This window comes from Gekko japonicus, unplaced genomic scaffold (genome assembly GCF_001447785.1).
Source record: "Gekko japonicus isolate JY-2015 unplaced genomic scaffold, Gekko_japonicus_V1.1 scaffold369, whole genome shotgun sequence".
NCBI classification, from domain to species: domain Eukaryota; kingdom Metazoa; phylum Chordata; class Lepidosauria; order Squamata; family Gekkonidae; genus Gekko; species Gekko japonicus.
In genome coordinates, this window is record NW_015160846.1 from 741,065 (window position 1) to 754,334 (window position 13,270).

Below are 13,270 nucleotides of genomic sequence, written 5' to 3' on the forward strand. Positions count from 1 at the left end.
AGACAGCCCACCAAAGGACTCTGCAGGGCCACGGGCGTCCCCCACAGCCTCTCCTATAGCGGGCGCTACATCCTGTGCTTGTTGAACTGGGCAGAGGCCCGAGATCTGCTCCGAACAATGCTGCCGGGGCAGCCTTGGGAGCAAAAAGGTCTCAATAATCAAAAGTGCAGCCGACCGACCGACTTTATTCCTATCATTGGGGAGAAAACCCAGATGCCTTTTGTGGGCTGGACTCACGCCACACTTACCTGCCCTTCTGAGTTGCTCCCCCAGGCGTAGACGTCCCCCGAAGAGGTCAAGGCGAGGGTGTGTTCGGCCCCGACAGCAACATCCTCGACAAAGATCCCTGATAAGGCTGGAACTTGCTGCGGGCGATTGTGGTTTCGGGCTCTGCCTTCTGGCAAGCCGATCAGACGGTCTGAAACGGGATAAGAAGTCCCCCAGGCTAAGGCAACTTCCAAAGGAGGGCAGCGCTCATTTAGGGGAGCAAGCATTGGCCAGGAAGGGGGGGGGCACATCTGTCTCTGGAAACAGTGAGGCCAGCATCACAGACCACTAACTACGTGGTTCACACAGCAGGCCTCTCTCTCTCGAGCCAGCTAGAAGAAGAGGAGGAGATTGGGTTTCTACCCTGCCCTTCACTGCCCAAAGGTGTCTCAGAGCGACTTACAGACTCCTTTCCCTTCCCCTCCCCACAACAGACACCCTGTGAGGTAGGCGGGGCTGAGAGAGCTCTTGACAGAAACGGCTCTTTTTCAATAACAGCTCTTATCAGAACTATGGCTGGCCCAAGGCCATCCAACAGCTGCAAGCAGAGGAGTGGGGGAATCAAACCCGGTTCTCCCAGATTAGAGTCCACGCACTTTAACCACTACACCAAACTGGCTCTCTTCTGCCCATCAATATTTGTCTGAACCCTGAGCATTCAGAGGGAGAAGGTTTAAGGGAAACAATTAATGTGCTGTTTTTTTGGATGGCCAGAACAGTTAGGAGAGCAACCCAGGTTTTGACCACCTCTTCTCTAAGAAGGCCAGAAGAGCCCTGCTGGGTCAGACCACTGAAGGCCCCTCTAGTCCAGCCTCCCGTCTCACACAGGGGCCAGCCAGTCCCTCCGGAGGGCTGGCAAACAGGCAGAGAGGCCGAGGCCTTCCCCTGATGCTGCCTCTGGGCACCGGGATTCTGAGGTTGACTGCCTCTGAACGTGGAGGTTCCCTTTACACACCATGGCTAGTAGCCACTGACGGACCTCTCCTCCAGGGCTCTGTCTCTACCGGGGCTTCCCTCTTTTCCCACGGCAAAAGCGAACAGATCCTCCCTCGCGGCACCCAACCGATTCGGCCCCGGAAGGTGTGCAGCGGCCGAGTGCAGCGCCCAGCTTACCTTGCCCAAACGTGTACACGTGCCCGTCTTTTGTCAGCGCCACGGAAAACTGGGTCCCACACGCCACCTTCTTGATTCCAATCCCGCAAAGAATATCTACTTTCTAAGGTCAAAGATCAGAAAGGCAAAACATTACCCTGTGGTGACAGTTTGCTATCAAACCAAACACCAGTCAGCTAGAACTGGATGATACCAAATGTATTTATTGACTTCAAATGTTCAACTGAGGTTCTGCTGCTGCTGCATCATCGTAGGTTTGCAGCTTACAGATACACACCTGAACAGCATACTCAACATTTCAACAGCAGACATTTTGATGCAATAATTCAGAGCAAGAGGTGTCAGTTAGCAGACACTGTTAAATAAGCAAAATATTGCAGGAGTGCTAATGTTTTAAGCATGTTTTTATTTTAAATTAAAAAAAACCTTTGTGTTTGTGTCCTTTATGAAGTTTATATCTCTGCACCCTGGCATTATGTTTTATGGCACACATGGCCCGGCCCAACAAGGTCTCACTTATGTCAGATCCGGCCCTCATAACAAATGAGTTCGGCACCCCTGAGCTAGATGCATTCTTGGGAAGTAGGACGGAGACCATAGCCTTACACCACAAGGAAAAGTGCAGCAGAAATGTTTTAATTAATAAATGAGTTGCAGTCATTGTTCCCTCCAAGCTGAGTCAGTGTGAGCTAGCTCACAGTTTTTTAGCCTCCAGCTCACACATTTTTGCCTTAGCTCAGGAAGGATGGCTCCAGAGCAAACTAACTTATGCATTAGCCAAATCGCTCTCTCACAACTTCAATGCCAGTAGCTCACAAAGTACAATTTTTGCTCACAAGACTACACAGCTTAGAGGGAACATTGGTTGCAGTGTCATGCATTCTTTTACTTGGAAGTCAGCCCCACTGTCTTGACTAGGACTTTGGAATGTGCGCAGGACAAGGGGTCACCTGGACACCCCATTCTTAAAGGCACAGAGGGGCTAGAGAGCCCAGGTCTCAGACTAGGGCAGGGCTGATCAGAATTCAAACCTGCTCACCAGTGTAGGTCTCGACTACATTGAGCCAGCCGAACCTACCTCGCAAGGCCGTTGTGAAGACGAAAGGGGAACAACGAAAGCTGCCCAGCGCACCCCCGAGGAGGGCGGGGAGGAAAAAGTAGCAACGGCACACCAGCCATTTCTGCTGCTCCACCAGTGTGCAGTAGCCCGCACGGGAAGCAAAGGGTTTCAAAAGCCCAGCTTCTAAACCAGGAGTCATTTTGGGATCCATCGGGAGAAAGCGTGTCGAGGGAGGCTGACCTGCGGTGAGGATTTGGCTGTGGAGTTCCCCAGGCCGAGTTTCCCGTAGTCCCCGTCGCCAAACGCCCAGACCATCGAGCCGTCCGTGGACACAGCGATGGTGTGGTTCAGCCCACAGGCCACCTAATGGGGGACAGTCAAGGTTGGATTAGGGTTCCGCCCAAAAAGCAACGATGCAGATTTCAAAATGCCTGAAACCCTCGCACATTCTGGAATGGACAGCCTCCGCTTAATGGAACTGCACCGCAGGGCAGCTGCCTGAAGGGAGGATGGCTGCTGAGACACGGCCTGTCTCTCTTCTCTTTCTTTGCTGTCCTTTGGGAACTTCCTCTGATGGACCTGCTCCTGGTGCCACCGCAGCAGACCACCCGGCATGCCCCCTTCCCTCCACGGAGGGCAGACTGGGAAGCAACCCGTCAATTAGCTGTTGTGGATTTTCCGGGCTGTGTGGCCGTGGTCTTGGCATTGCAGGACCTGATGTTTCTCCAGCGGCTGTGACTGGCAACCTCAGAGGTATCACACACAAAGATGGAGCACTCTCTGTGTCAAGGTGAGAAGGAAAATGGTAGGCAGGTGATTTATATCTACTCTGGAAGGTGGGGTGTCCTACAAGATAAGGACTCAGCCCTGCCCCACCTTCCTAAGTAGACCTAAATGACCTGCCTACCATTTTGCTTCTCACCTTGACCCAGAGAGTCCTCCATCTTTCTGTGTTATACCTCTGAGGATGCAAGTCACAGCTACTGGTGAAACGTCAGGTCCTACAATGCCAAGACCACGGCCACACAGCCCGGAAAATCCAAAACAGCTAATGGACTCCGGCCACGAAAGCCTTCGACAACATATTAAACCCCTGTCAAGCTCCGGTCTCCCTCCTTCCCCCCCTCTCGGCCCAGCCAGGACACTGTGCCAGGCCCTGGACGCTCCCTTCTTCCCTGGCCCGTTCTCTCCAGGCTCCCAGCGCTGGTCTACTCTCCGAAGGAGCAGGAAGGAAGCCGCTGTCAAACAGGGCTCTGATCTCTGGTGGGGGGAGTGAGTGTGGAGTGTGTGGCTGCACGGTCTTAGAGGCATCATTCTTCCAAAGCATCCTTCCACTCACAGAGGAATGCCCTTGAAACTTTTGGTGCCGGGTTACTGTTGTAGATAACAGGACTGTGTATTTCCCAGGAGAAAGGGGGGTAAAGACGCTGCAGCTAGGCAGAGGGAATGTGACATATGAGTGGGCCTTAGGAGGGGTTACATTTGAATTGCCTAGATCTAGAATTGCACCCGCCAAAATCTTCAGATCTGACACAGTACTGTTATGACCCGGACCTTGCTTATAACTCAATAAACATATCACTGCCAAAGGGAGCGTTGTTGAGAATAGCTTGACCAGGAGTCTGACAGCCACTGAGGATTCTCCTCGATCGCTCTTTCCTCACAACCTCTGAAGGTGCCTCAGTAGAGCACCAAGCTCGACAAAGAGGGCAACACCAAAGAGTTGCAGAAATCAGTACAGAAGAATGAATTTGGGGCTCTGGGAATCACTAGGGAAGGAGGCCCACAGCTGGCCGCTCAGGACACAGCAACAGTCATTCCAGGCTCTGGCCTCAAGCTAGGAAAGCTTTCTTTGTGGGCCAGCACTTCTACCTCTCCGATCTGATAGCCTTCCAGGGCGGTCACTCTCTCGGGGAGCTTCTTGTTGGACGTGTTCCCCAGCCCCAGTCGGCCGTAGTCGCCATTCCCAAACGTGAAGAGCTTGCCGTCGGCCGTCACCACCGCAGAGTGCTTGAAGCCGCAGGACATCTGGGGGGGGGGGCAGAAAACCAAACGATGTCTTATTCTCATTATGACCATCGTCTTACCAACCTGATTTGCCTGAATTGACATTCCTGCACTTAGTTGATTTCATTAAAACAATTCTGCACTAGGCTCTCGGCCACGGCCCAAGGCCACCTCCCGATCAACACGTCCTTGAAACACAGCCAGAAAGCAAAACCGTACCATCTTAAAGCAGTAATTTAAAATAGCAGAATAGTAACGGTAAATAAGAAGGCAGCAGACGGGGAAAATGTTTATGAACATATTAACAGAGTTTATCAGATATATTCATACTCTGCTATTCCAGTTATTGGGAACTGTGGTGGCTCAGAGGTTAAGACACTGAGCTGCAGACCAGAAGGTCGGTAGCTCGGCAGTTCAAGACCCGAGTGCTGTGTGACGGAGTGAGCTCCCGTCTCTGGCCTCAGCTCCTGCCAACCTAGCAGTTCGAAAGCAAGAAATTGCAAGTACATAAATAGGTACCGCTTTGGTGGGAAGGTAACAGCGTTCTGTGTGCCTCAGCGTTTAGTCACGCTGGCCACATGACCATGGAAATGTCTTTGGACAGCGCTGGCTCTTTGGCTTGGAAACGGAGATCAGCACCACCCCCTAGAGTCCGATTCAACTGGCTTTCAAGCAAGGGAGACCTTTACCTTTACTACTCCTGTTATTAGCCAGAATCGGGACGCTACAAGTCATCCTCCCTGCACATCAAAAAAGCGGCAGCCTTGATTCCTGCCACATATTCGTCATAGAGGCCTTCTCAGAGCTTTCTCCTTCATCTACTGACATCCACTCATTTGTCACCTCCAGAATTTGCAAGGTCGGAGGTTGATCTGACTCCAGGGCAGGCCGTAACCTCATGGTTTTCAAGTGGCCTCAATGACCAGGTGGACAGGATGAGCCTGGGTAGCAGACCCCCCCCCCCAAGCGAGTTCCTCTGAACATTCAGTTACACTTCCTGCATCGAGAACAGTCCCGTGTTGTGTTTCCTGCCCTGCCCCAGCTCCGCGTCACCGGCTGCCGTAGCAAGGAAGCAAGCTGGGGAAGGGGCAGGATTCAGTGCAGGGCAGCCTTCAACACCCACCCCTCGGGGGCCGTAACACCACAGAGCTTTTCCCCTAGTAAGACAGCTCTCCAGTGAACAGCATCCCACCATCCCTGATCTGTCCGTCTCCCTCTACTGCTGCCTTTCGCCGGCAGGTTGAGAACCTTTTTGTTTCGTCTGGCATATTCCCAAGAATGACACTGGCCCTCCTTCTAGCGCTGTGTGTTTACATATTTTAAATTGCATTTTATATTTTTAACGGTATTTTTAATTCGCTGTTGTAGATTTTCCGGGCTGTATGGCCGTGGTCTTGGCATTGCGGGACCTGACGTTTCGCCAGCAGCTTTAGTGCTATTGTCAGATGTAGAGCCTTTGTGTTTTTCAGGACAGGAAGCCATGCCCAGCGCTACAGATAAGATTAGAACCTCAACAGCCAATCCACATGCTAAAGAACCTCCTCAGGAAACAGGAAATCTCCTCAGGAAACAATGCATATGCAAAAAAACCTCCTCAGGAAACAGCCAATCCATATGCAAAAGAACCTCCTCAGGAAAGCTTCTCCATTAGCATGTTCACAGATAAGGACTCAGCCCTACCCCACCTTCCTGAGTAGATATAAATTACCTGCCTACCATTTTTCTTCTCACCTTGGCACGGAGAGTACTCCGTCTTTCTTTGTTACACCTCTGAGGATGCCAGTCACAGCTACTGGCGAAACGTCAGGTCCTACAATGCCAAGACCAAAGCCAGACAGCCTGGAAAATCTACAACAGCTAATGAACTCCGGCCGTGAAAGCCTTCGACAACAGTATTTTTAATTGTTTTAATGTTCGCCGCCTTGTGGACCCTGATTGGGTGGAAAGGCACCATTAAAATGTTTTAAATAGTACATAATAATAATTAGGCCAAGCTGGGTTGCCGTGTTAATCAGTCTGTAGCAGCAGCAAAGGGCCAGAGTCCAGAAGCTCCTTAAAGACTAGCAAAATTTGTGGCAAGGTAGGAGGTTTTGTGAGTTGATTGTAAGGTCCTGCAGGCAGGGACCTGCTCATGCAGTGACACACAAAAGCGTCTCCCCAGCCGCAAATGTTGTTAGTCTTTAAGGTGCTACTGTCTCTGGCTCGTTTCTACTGCAAAAACTAGGCCGATCACTTGTAAGAGGGACTAGCTACGTTTTGCTAGAGGAGGCATCTGAGACGAGGAAATCTGTGATCGTCCTTCACCTGCACCACTTCTTCTCCTTGCAGGGCCTCGATCTGCCGGGGTCGGCGCTGCCGGTCGCTGTTGCCGTGGCCCAGTTTGCCATAATCGCCGTCCCCCCAGCTGAAAACTTCGCCGCTCTCTGTTAAAGCCATGGAGTGCCCATCAGAGCCACAGGATGTCACCAGCTGGGTCACCACAAAGCCTTTGGCAAAAGGAGACATTTAAGACATTTAAAACAGCTCGAGCGTGTCCAGAAGAGGGCGACCAGGATGGTGAGAGGGCTGGAATCCAAGTCTTAGGAGGCCGAAAGAGTTGGGTCTGTTTAGCCAGGGAAAGCGAAGGCTTAGAGGGGACAGGATTGCAGTCTTCAAATATCTGAAGGGCTCCCATGTGGAAGATGGAGCAGATCTCTTCTCTCTTGCTCCGGATTGCAAGACTAGATCGAATGGGTGGGAATTACAAGGGAGTCGCTACCGGCTAACTATCAGGAGAAACTTCCTGACCGTAAGAGTGGTTGAGCAGCGGAACACACTGCCTCGGGAGGTGGTGGAGGCTCCTTCGCTGGGGGTTTTCAAGTGGAGGCTGGATGACCATCTTTTGGGTATGTGGTAGGGCTATCTTGTCGGCTGTGCTCCTGCAGAGTGCAGGGGGTTGGACTAGATGACCTGCAAGGACCCTTCCGACTAAAACGTTCTATGATTTATGATCAGAATACTGCTGCAGAGCAGCAGCGGTTCACCAAGACAGAGCGATCTGTAAAACCAGAGGGCGGAGTCCAGTGACCTAGACTCCCCCACTATGACTGCAACTGTGGGTGAAGGCAGGACACACGAGCCATGCCTCAACTCTGCCACGTTAAGAAACCCCCCCCAAAAAAAACCTCTTGCCGCGTGAGGACGGCATCCAACAGAGTGGGCTCTAGGCCACGAGAGCTCCTGCTAGGGTAAAAACCTGCTAGTCCTTGAGGTGCTCCAAGACCGCGTATTTGGAAGGCGGCTTGAAGCAACGGCTGAGGTTCTACTTCAAGAGGAGTCTTCCTTGAGCCTTCCTTGCTCTGACAAAGTGTTCGAAGACAACAAAGTTCCTCTGTGAGATCTGATGCAAACAGCTTCTGGGTTTTGTTAAAGTAAATCTTTGCGTCGTGCAACCACAGGTAGTGGTGCGCCGAGCTCCTCACGTGAACATTTCCCTCTCAATGATACCATCACGTCCCATTAAAACTGGGAGGGGGGAATGGGGGGGGGTTATGCCCCAAATTCAAGGTCTTTGTCCTTTTACCTTGAAGCGCTGATATCACGGTGAGGACGTGGAGATCGTCCGAGTTGCCTTGCCCCAGCCGACCGTAACTCCCTTCTCCGCAGGCCAAAACCGTTCCATTGGCTTGAATAACAAATGTACAGTTTTGACCACAAATGACCTAATGATGAAGGGGGGAAAGTGCGGCACTTAGTCTTTGGGTGATTTTTAAACTAAAGATCTTACGGTCAGACACACACTCAAAAACCAGCAAGCGTGCCCTGTCACTCACACATTTGGCGGTACGATATATAAAAGTCAGTCTTGTCATCTGTTTCACGGAGAATATATATTTTTATTTGCGATGTGGTTTCAATTAATTGCAGAGCTCCAGAAGAAGAGATGGGATTTATACCCCATGGCCCTTCACTACCTGAAGGAGTCTCAGAGCGGCTTACAAACTCCTTTCCCTTCCCCTCCCCACAACAGACACCCTGTGAGCAATGCTCCCTCCAATCTGTGGAGTCTTGTGAGCAAAAATTCTACTTTGTGGGCTACTGGCATTAAAGTTGTGAGCAGACAGTTTGGCTACTGTATAAATTAGTCTGCTCTGGAGCCCTCCTTCCTGACCTAAGACAAAAATGTGTGAGCTGGAGGCTAAAAAACGTGTGAGCTACCTCACACTAACTTGGCTTAGAGGAAACACTGCCTGGGAGGCAGGTGGGGCTGAGAGAGCTCTTTCGAGGACTGCTCCTGAGAGAACAGCTCTGAGAGAACTTGTGACTGACCCAAGGTCGCGCCAGCAGCTGCATGTAGAGGAGGAGTGGGGAATCAAACCCGGCTCTCCCAGATTAGACTCTGCGCTCTTAACCACTCCACCAGACTGGCTCTCCAGAAGCAAATAGGATAGCTGGCAGTGGAGCGACAGGCATCGCCACGAAGAGCAGAGGCGGGGTGTGGAATAAAGGCCCAGCGACGGAGAACACCTTTCACGCGTTACCTGCTGAGCTTGTGAGAAGGATGGCGCCGACACAGGTACCAAAACGTTGCGTCCGGCCTCGGCTAACTGCCCGTGCCGGCCGGCTCCCCAGAGGGACACGTCGCACTTCCCACCAAGGTGCCAATCCTGGGGGTAGCAAGAAGAGACTCTCAGGGAGAGGCCACCCCACTGGACCACCCCGAGTCCACCGTCGGCTTCACTCACCTCAGGCCGTGACGTCGCCCAGGACATAATCTGCTCGTCCATCCCGTTGATCCACTTCCCGTTGTCCTGCAAAACCCAAAATTTGGCTCAGGACCAAGTCCAGGTGCTGCGTGCCACTCCCCTCTGGGGTGGGCGGGTTGGTTAGGTCATTCTAGACTCCTCCTATCAAGTTCCACTGAGGACAAGGACTTTATGTCTTATCTTCTAAGGAGGAAACACTGCATCTTATGCCTTATTAGAGTCATTGTTGTGACGTCACAAACTTTATATTTGTTAAATACAGTTTATATTTTGGCAATTTCTGACGGTGTTTCTACTAGTGGAACGTGTATATCTGGGACCTCTATTCTTCACAGCTTTGATTTTACTGCTTTGAGACACGCTGTTTTTCAAAGAGGAAATATGCCACCGCATCCCCTCCCGCAACCACACCCCCACGTGCCACACGTTACCATCAGGAGTGCCAGCTCATCCTCCGGCACGGGCTCCAGGTCTGGGACTGTGAAGGATTCTGGGAACTGGGCCCCCTTGGCCAGCGCCTCGGCAGCTTTGATGGTGGTCGAGAAGCATTCCAGCCAGGCCCACTCCGTCGGGTTCCACGCGGAGGGATCGGGCGGGCAGGAGCGGTGATGAGGCGGGACGGGCGGATTGCACAAGAGCTGGTCGAGGTGGAGGCCCACGGCCAGGGAGGCCAGGCACTGCATGTACGGGCTGTGGACGAGCTGGTCTCCGCAAACCACGTGGGGCTGGAAGGGCAAGAGGGGGTCCGGATCGACAATTCAGCAACAGAAAAGAACTCGGCCTCCCTGAGCGTCCGCTTGGTACCGGCGGCTACTGTGGCTGACCCCAGGTCCTGGAAGCCAGCCACTTCTCAGCCGACTATGTGGAAACTCCGGGTCCCTGGGACTTTGTGAAGTTATCTGCAGCCCAGGAACCTTTTAAGGAAGAGTCAAAGGCTGAATGATACTTAGTCACCTTTTACTTAATGAATTTTCTGTATCCAGTTTTGAGTCGGTTACATTTTATTTTAAGATTCCAGTGTTCAGGTTGTTAGAGGAGATTCTCTGTGAGATAAACACTGGGGCAAGGGATGCTCTGTCTTTATGGTGCTTGGGGGGAGGCAACTGTGGGAGGGCTTCTAGTGTCCTGGCCCCACTGCTGGACTTCCTGATGGCCCCTGGTATTTTTGGCCACTGTGTGACACAGAGTGTTGGACTGGAGGGGCCATTGGCCTGATCCAACATGGCTTCTCTTATGTTCTTATAGGAACTCTCGGTCTGGGGCAAGGGATGCTCTGTATTCTTGGTGTTCGGGGGGGAGCAACAGTGGGAGGGCTTCCAGTGTCCTGGCCCCACTGCTGGACCTCCTGATGGCCCCTGGTATTTCTGGCCACTGTGTGACACAGAGTGTGGGACTGGATGGGCCTTTGGCCTGATCCAACAGTGGCGTCTCTTATGTTCTTAAGTCCTTAAGGTATAGATAGGAACTCTCGGTCTGGGGCCGTTGATGCTCTGTATTCTTGGTGCCTAGGGGGGTGGGGGCAGCAGTGGGAGGGCTTCTAATGTCCTGGCCCCACTGCTGGACCTCCTGGTGGCAACTGGTATTTCTGGCCCCTGTGTGACACAGAGTGTTGGACTGGAGGGGCCACTGGCCTGATCCAACACTGGCTTCTCTTGTGTTCTTAACAATAAAATATATTTTTTTAAAAATTCTTAATGTCTCAGAATGAATGGATTTGAGGGAACAATCCCTGCCTCTTAGTTTTCTAGGGACACCTCAGTCCTTGCTTGCTGGGATTAACCACCTGAGAGCCGGTCCTTTCGGTACCCCATGCCGACACGGAGGAAGTTATCCCGACAAACGGCAAAACGTTCGGCCCGTGTGCCAAAAGAGCCCAAGAATTACGAACTCCCTGGGCTGTCTTTTGTCTTTTGTGAAGGAGTCCCTGGAGAAACCTTTCCGGCAAGGCCTCCTCTCTCCCGGGCCCCGGGCCAGCGTGTCAGCGAAGATCCACACACACCCCGACCCCTCCCTGCCCTCCACTCTCAGCGTCCCCCTTGGCACCCCTGACCTTCTCGTAGGCGTACTGCTCCTGCAGCATCAAGGGCAGGCGCTCGAGGAAAGCCCTCATGCAAGGAGCCATGTTGAGTCCCAGGATCCCCTGCTGCTTCAGGGCCGTCCGGCACGTGGCGAGGATGTGGCAGGAGGAGATCCAGTCCGCTGTGCAGTTCACCACCAGCACGTCCTAGAGGGACACAGACAAGAGCCGTGCAGGGAAGGCGCAAGGGAAAGGCACGCCTGCGAGACAGCCCGGCTGTCACTGACGGCCAAGGTCCCTGAAATGGCCGGCTGCTGCACAAAATCATAATCCCCAACAACCACAACTGCTTCTGTTTATTACAGTGATGTGGCCATTTGCTTCCACCAAATCATATTCCTTGCCCTTCCTGCCAAGGAACTCAGGGGGAAGGAGGAGGAGATTGGATTTCTACCCCGCCCTTCACTACCCGAAGGCGTCTCAGAGCGGCTGACAAACCCCCCTTCCCTTTGTCTCCCCACAACAGACACCCTGTGAGGGAGGCGGGGCTGAGAGAGCTCTCTTGAGAACTCCCCTTGAGAGAACAGCTCCGAGAGAACTTGTGACCGACCGAAGGTCACGCCACCAGCTGCAAGTGGAGGAGTGGGGAATCAAACCCGGCTCTCTCCCAGATTAGAGTCCGCGCTCCTAACCGCTACACCAAACTGGCTCACACGCCAAACTGGCTACGTGCCTCCCGTTTCCCAGTGCATTCACTCCAGTCGGCAAGAAACCGAGTGCTGCTCAGTCTCATTTTTGAAACGACCACTGGCCTTTGCCATAGAGAAAGTTTAAGGAGGGCAGCTGGGTTGGTCGACAGTAGAAGAGCGAGATTCAAGTCCAGGAGCACCTTAAAGAACAACGGGGAGCTCTGACTCGAGAGAAGTCTCCTGCCCTGAAAGTCTTGTTGGTCTCCACGATGCTGCTGAGCCCCCCCACACACACACACACTATTCTACGTAAAATGTTCCAGGTGAGAAATCCTCACTGGATTCCAGGGCCCAGTGGAGCCACAGGCACCTGAGGAGAGAGCCAAGTGCATGGCCAGAGAGTGAAAAGCCCCTCACTTGTGGGTAGATCACATCCATATCGGGGTACCCAGCAGACATTTGGGTACTTATTGCCAGAAGGGAAGGATACCTTTGATCTACTGGAACAAGCAGCCACACCAACCTCCGGGATCCACACGGTCGTCTGTATCGCTCCCGAACCTATCACGACACTCTGCAAGACGGAGCCGTCCTACGGAGAGGAAACAGAAACCCACAAACACTCGGTCCCTTCTGCGCTGGCGTTTGTATTCCCAGGTCAAAGACGGCCTGTGTCTTTCATCCCAGGTGTAAGTTACTTTACGACATTCGCTAAATTTGGCACCAAAACTACCACCAGAGCTACTAGATGAATGATGCTGTGTGAGCGGAGACTCGGTTTCTGTATTCTCAAACAAAGACACCGGCTTACCCGTAGAGACCAAATATTCATCAGGCCACCGAGTCCGCCGGACACCAAGGTGAGTCCGTCGGAACTGAAGACCACCGTCCGGACAGGTGTGATGTGCCCTTTCAGCTGATAGATGCACTTGGCTTCTGCTAGCGTCCTGTATGCCGCCTGGAAATTAAATCCCATCATCAGAACCCTCTGGGTTGGTCTGGGTACCAAAGAGGAAAACTCCAAACATTTGTACCACTAAGCCCGCTCTGCCCTCTGCCACTCATCCTTCAGAGAACCTGTTCCCCACACAGACTTCCAGGAAACGTCTCCGTTTCTTTCACCAACATCAGGAGCTGTGTCAGCCCAACTGGTTCGGCATAAAGGCCGCTACAAACATTACAACAGGAATCCCGACACCACGCTAACACAACGGGGATTCCTGTAACACTGCAAAGATACAGGGCACTGTCATCTAGAGGACGGAGCGGAGTTGTTTTCTGTTGCCCCAGAAGGTCGGACCAGAACCAGCGGGTTGAAATGAAACCAGAAGAGTTTTCAGCTAAACATCAGGAAGAACTCCCTGAGAGTTAG

General features: G+C 52.5%; 1 protein-coding gene across 1 annotated transcript in view; it reads right to left on the bottom strand.

Annotated features, from left to right (window-relative positions):
• Positions 1 to 13,270, bottom strand: part of HERC1 (HECT and RLD domain containing E3 ubiquitin protein ligase family member 1) — a 114,220-nt gene that overhangs the window by 11,619 nt on the left and 89,331 nt on the right. The window contains exons 55-66 of the mRNA XM_015420137.1: positions 12,710 to 12,856; positions 12,389 to 12,490; positions 11,243 to 11,416; positions 9,624 to 9,917; positions 9,172 to 9,237; positions 8,968 to 9,093; positions 8,010 to 8,148; positions 6,752 to 6,933; positions 4,313 to 4,468; positions 2,681 to 2,803; positions 1,381 to 1,483; positions 249 to 418 (exon numbers count right to left, since the gene is read on the bottom strand). Of these exons, the coding sequence (XP_015275623.1) occupies positions 249 to 418; positions 1,381 to 1,483; positions 2,681 to 2,803; positions 4,313 to 4,468; positions 6,752 to 6,933; positions 8,010 to 8,148; positions 8,968 to 9,093; positions 9,172 to 9,237; positions 9,624 to 9,917; positions 11,243 to 11,416; positions 12,389 to 12,490; positions 12,710 to 12,856 (1,782 nt within the window). The remainder of the gene's footprint in view (positions 1 to 248; positions 419 to 1,380; positions 1,484 to 2,680; positions 2,804 to 4,312; positions 4,469 to 6,751; positions 6,934 to 8,009; positions 8,149 to 8,967; positions 9,094 to 9,171; positions 9,238 to 9,623; positions 9,918 to 11,242; positions 11,417 to 12,388; positions 12,491 to 12,709; positions 12,857 to 13,270) is intronic.